At 36.5% G+C, this 4757-nt stretch overlaps 1 protein-coding gene across 1 annotated transcript in view; it reads right to left on the minus strand.

Moving 5' to 3' along the window:
• Positions 1 to 463: 463 nt before the first annotated feature.
• LOC140328667 (glutathione S-transferase 3-like) overlaps positions 464 to 4757 on the minus strand; it is an 18530-nt gene continuing 14236 nt past the window's right edge. Inside the window, exons 5-7 of the mRNA XM_072408442.1 lie at positions 2581 to 2722; positions 1334 to 1459; positions 464 to 699 (exon numbers count right to left, since the gene is read on the minus strand). Of these exons, the coding sequence (XP_072264543.1) occupies positions 577 to 699; positions 1334 to 1459; positions 2581 to 2722 (391 nt within the window). The 3' untranslated portion in view covers positions 464 to 576. The remainder of the gene's footprint in view (positions 700 to 1333; positions 1460 to 2580; positions 2723 to 4757) is intronic.

Raw genomic sequence — 4757 nt, forward strand, 5'->3', positions numbered from 1 at the left:
TTCTCAGAAATAATGTTTTGCAATTTGAAACATGCACACTCCCTGCTAATTGTAGAGCTGTAATTGTCTGGTATCACACTACAAGCAGCAGCTGACAAATAATCCTGTAAGAGTTCTCAGACACCAGAGTTCTTGAGCGTCATCATACTATCCAAGGACATGGTTAAAATTTATAAGCTATGTACAAAGATAGAGAGTTGACAAATCTGACATGTGTTCAGCAGTCCCCCGTAATGGTTCATCCACTGCTGTTAACTCCTTTGCAGGACACCACAGTGGACATTATAAGTGTTGTAAATGTGAATTTAGTGCAAGAAGTTGACAGCTTAATTACAACTTTGTGGTTGAAGAAAATAGAGTATGCAAGACAAGTAAAATAGCCTGTAATACAGCCAGGCAGAACCCATACAAAAGCAAAACAGATGCGTTATAGTGGATGAAAAATGACCATTATACAAACCCCAACCATAACTGTAAATTATTTATTGGCCACTGTTACTAATGTCAATACATGTTGCTGAAATCGAACAGTAATTCAATACTTAGTTACAATGTTGTTAGAGTATCCTGTTCATGTTAGCTAAAAAGAATTTTCTTCACAGTGTTTACATATGTTTCATTAGCAATAGGCTTTCTTTTACTTCCTGGTTCCAAAAATTTCTTAATTGTTGGCATTGAAGATATTCTTGCTTTGAAAGCCTATGGAAAAAGCCATACAACAGTAAATGTAAACCCAACATGCCAAAAAACAGAATGAAGGTATAATAGCATGACAACACCATAGAACACAAGAAAGAAGTTAATATCATGAAATGCCTTGCTATAAAGGGTTAAGATTCACCTGCAAATAGTCATTTAATATACAAAGAAGAATATTAAAAAGCAACTTTATTGATGTGTGATTATTTCTATTAACTTACTATCATTCATTAAAAAATGATTTGAAAATTACCCAAGCTACTATGCCCAAGATCACAGCTCGGATGCAGCACAGTCCCACTGTACAGTCCTCAGCTGCTCCCTGAAGTTTTTAAATACCTTTTTTCACCCAGGGACTGTGTTTCAATACGCAAGTATGACTACAAGTTCTGTACGGATGAAGAAGAGCCAAGCTAAGCACTTTTATCCACCTCTATAGCTGTAGTCACATGAGCACTGAGCACTGGTGAGTGCCGACAGTATACAACAGATATGCACTGTGTGTTGAAGGTTTAATTTATGGTATACCAGCTAAGTAGTTGAACGAAAAGCATACAGGGTGTATCAAAAATGTGCACCCATACTTTAAATGAAAATGGCACAAGCATGCCCATAAGGTTACTAATTTGTTTACCTGTAAATTAGGAAAGTTCTGTAGGATATCAGGATGCAGCTCTTCTGCGGACAAAATTGCATCCAGGAGATACACATCTGCTAAACTGAATGTTTTTCCAACTAAATATTCTTCATTTTCCAAAGCCTTAAAGAATCAAATATAGATGTAATCACATAAATCAACATGTATTTACAAATTTTGACCCCATTCCTCCCATTGCAGTATCATTGTTTCTTTTCAATGATAAAACGACACCATCCCTCATTTAGGGGAATGGGTGACAGTTTCTAAGTACCGAAGGCACTTAAAGTAACATTGTTTTCTGTTTGCTGGTGACTTATTGACCTTGTATGAGATAGCTCAATGGATTTCACGGTCCTAAAATTAGATAGACATGGGGCAAGTTTCCCCAGGAATTCCCTTTCCTTTGGGGATCTCCAAGACACTATTCTTGGAAAGGACTACTACATAATAAATACATAAAAAAAAAAAAAAACACACTGTGTGCTATACTGAGATTTCAGTAACCATTTCATAGCCCCAGAAGTTTGTGTATCCCTGTATCCAGCTGTGCAGTGCACTATACAATTGAGGGAAGTGAACAGAGTTCCTGCTGGGAGACCAAAGCAAGGTGTTAGTAAACTATACAGCACGTTAAAGAAGGACAATACACCTATCTTTTTTGTACTCCAGAATTTTTAAGGTATGACACCATTGGTGATAGGAAATTAAACCAATTGGTAAAAGTTGTCTTTTGTCACAAACACGGAATGTAACCTGGGGCATAATTTTAATTGTGCAGCCCTAAAGTTCTGTGTGGCATCTCAGAAGGCTTATTTGCACATTTAAATCAATCTATGAGGATTACCTTTTTATTACATAAAATTATTTCAGAGCAGGGTATGCCTTCCATTCTTCAAGATAGGGCCTTACAAGCAAAAAAATTTACTTATTTCACAGTAATATTTTAATGCCACAAAGAGACACAAGTGTTTACTTGTCTCCTTTTACGAAGTCCAAAACAAAACAACATTTTTGTAGCCTCGTTAGAATATGGAAAGCTTGGAATTTCTAATGGATTTTGAAATGCTGTATGCATTCTCTTTGGTGAGATTTCACTTGTTTGTTGTAAATTTCTTGGTCACAAGTTTAGGATAAACTTAGCAGCAGTTCTCCACTGAATACAAAAATCATGGACAGGCTGGACCATTTCTGTATACTAAACACTTATGCAGACCATTGTTAAAAAGAAAAAAAAAACATACTTTTTCATAAACTGGAAAATATCTATTTAAGGCTCTTTGTTTAACAAGATCCCACTGTTTCTTCTTTTCAGCTTCATCCATAAAGAATGAGGTCATAATCAGTGCCAGAAAATCAGTGGTTCCTTCAACATACATGTCAATGCTGGAACAAAATAAAAGGATGCATAGTAATTATAATTTATATTAAAGGATCATTTTATAAGTACAGACTTGTGCAGTAATCAATCATACATAAAAAAAATCTTAAAAGGGTTACTTACTATCACTTGGAACATGCAGGACAATGTTTTTACATAGGAAGATTGAAAACTATCCTCACTTTGACTGCTATACCTGATATCTGGGTGCATGCCACCTCCTTTACAGTACACCTCCGTGACAGTACCTGGTCGCAGTAGCCAATTGCTAAACCAGAGCACTGTCACATGACCAAATGAGTGACATCATTATTTACCCTAGTTTCTTTCACTGATATTTTTAGTGATAGCTATTACACCAGGATGAGAGATGGGGAAGCACCTGCAAGGCGTGGGGAGGTGCTGTCATTCGCATGGGCAAGGTGTCTTCATCGGCTGGTCAGTTTAAAATAATAAATCTATTTCCATTTAAGTACATTACAAGTGCATGTATCTTTTAGTCAAAATGTAGAAAAAAAAAAGTAGATAAAAGGAAGAGGTGAAAAGGGAAGATTGTCAGCTTTATAATTTGCATGAACCTTTAAAAAGGTTTTTAACATTTCAGTGCTTCATTCATCCTTATCCAGATTTTACTTGTATGGGTCTTTCTAACATTTTTATCAACTACCTAATACTAGCACTGAAGTCTAAGCAAGGCAACTGGCCTTCCAACCATACCCTAAAGTCTTTAGAAGGCAACACTGATGTCATTGCATTCTGTTTTAGGCCCACATTTATGGGATGTAACTTGAGGCGCATTTTAAATCCTAAAAATAGTTGGAATGGGGTGCACTGACACTGCAGGCAAGAAAACTAGTTAAATGTTTAAAAATATTTGTACATTTTGATTGGAGAGAGAGAAGGCTTGTTAAAATGGTGTAAAACTTATAGTTCATGATTCATTTATTATACACGGTGTGTATTTGGTGTATACAATGATATATTATTATATCATTTATTAACAAATATGCATTAAAAACATAATCATAAAGATGTGTGTCATGATGCAAATAAACGCATGATGTGCATTTTGATGTGTGTTGATATTACAAAGTTTATTACACTTTTAAAAATGTGCTGACATGCAGTACAGGTAGTCCCAGGGTTACATACGAGATAGGGACTGTGGGTTTGTTCTTAAGTTGACATTGTATGCAAGTCAGAACAAGTACATTAAATTAATAAATGCAATTAGGACAGATGTTTGTCTCAACATATTATTAGGGAGCATGGTGTCAGTTACTGTATAAAATCCTCACAAAGCAAAAGAAAAAAAACTTTATGAAGCCTAAACATTCATTAACTTCTGGAGCAAGCTGTGCTTTGAAAGGCAAAAAGAAACAACTGCAGAGTTTGTCTTGTTCATTAAAGAGTTACAAGATGTTACAGATCAACTCAGCCCTTAAGATCACCCACAACCTCAGCTGTGTTTAGCAAAAGATTTCTTTTGCAAGTCATGACAACTTCCCCCCTCCAGTCTCCATCCTGCACAGAAGAGAGCAGGGAAGCCCTGTTTGTATTTAGAATATGTCTGTATATCAGATGTCCTTAACCCCGGGACTACCTGTACCTTGACTTCAATGAAAATGATGCTGGGGGGAAAAAAAAGGCAGGTGTGAATCCAGTTACTGTGCTTATTAAGCACCCGGCCGTTAAACCCGACCTTGGTTCGGGGTAATAACACTTGCAAAAAGTGGTAAACCCGAACTTTTCTCAGGTGGTTAAACAAACGTATTGCAATCCGATTGTCATACATTGTATAATAATTGGATTACAATTGTAAGAATATACTCACCCAGTCCCCGCAGCTCCTCCGGACATGTCCGTCCTCTTCAGTCTTCTCCCGGCGAGTGCAGTGATGATGTCCGGGGTTTCCTGGTGACGTCGCTGCGTGCGTCGGTGCGGGAAATTCAAATCACTTTGTATTGAACTCAATACAAAAAAGCTGTATTGAGTCCAATACAAAGAAATCTTTATAATATATATATATATATATATATA

Source organism: Pyxicephalus adspersus, chromosome 4 (assembly GCF_032062135.1).
Source record: "Pyxicephalus adspersus chromosome 4, UCB_Pads_2.0, whole genome shotgun sequence".
Lineage (NCBI taxonomy): Eukaryota > Metazoa > Chordata > Amphibia > Anura > Pyxicephalidae > Pyxicephalus > Pyxicephalus adspersus.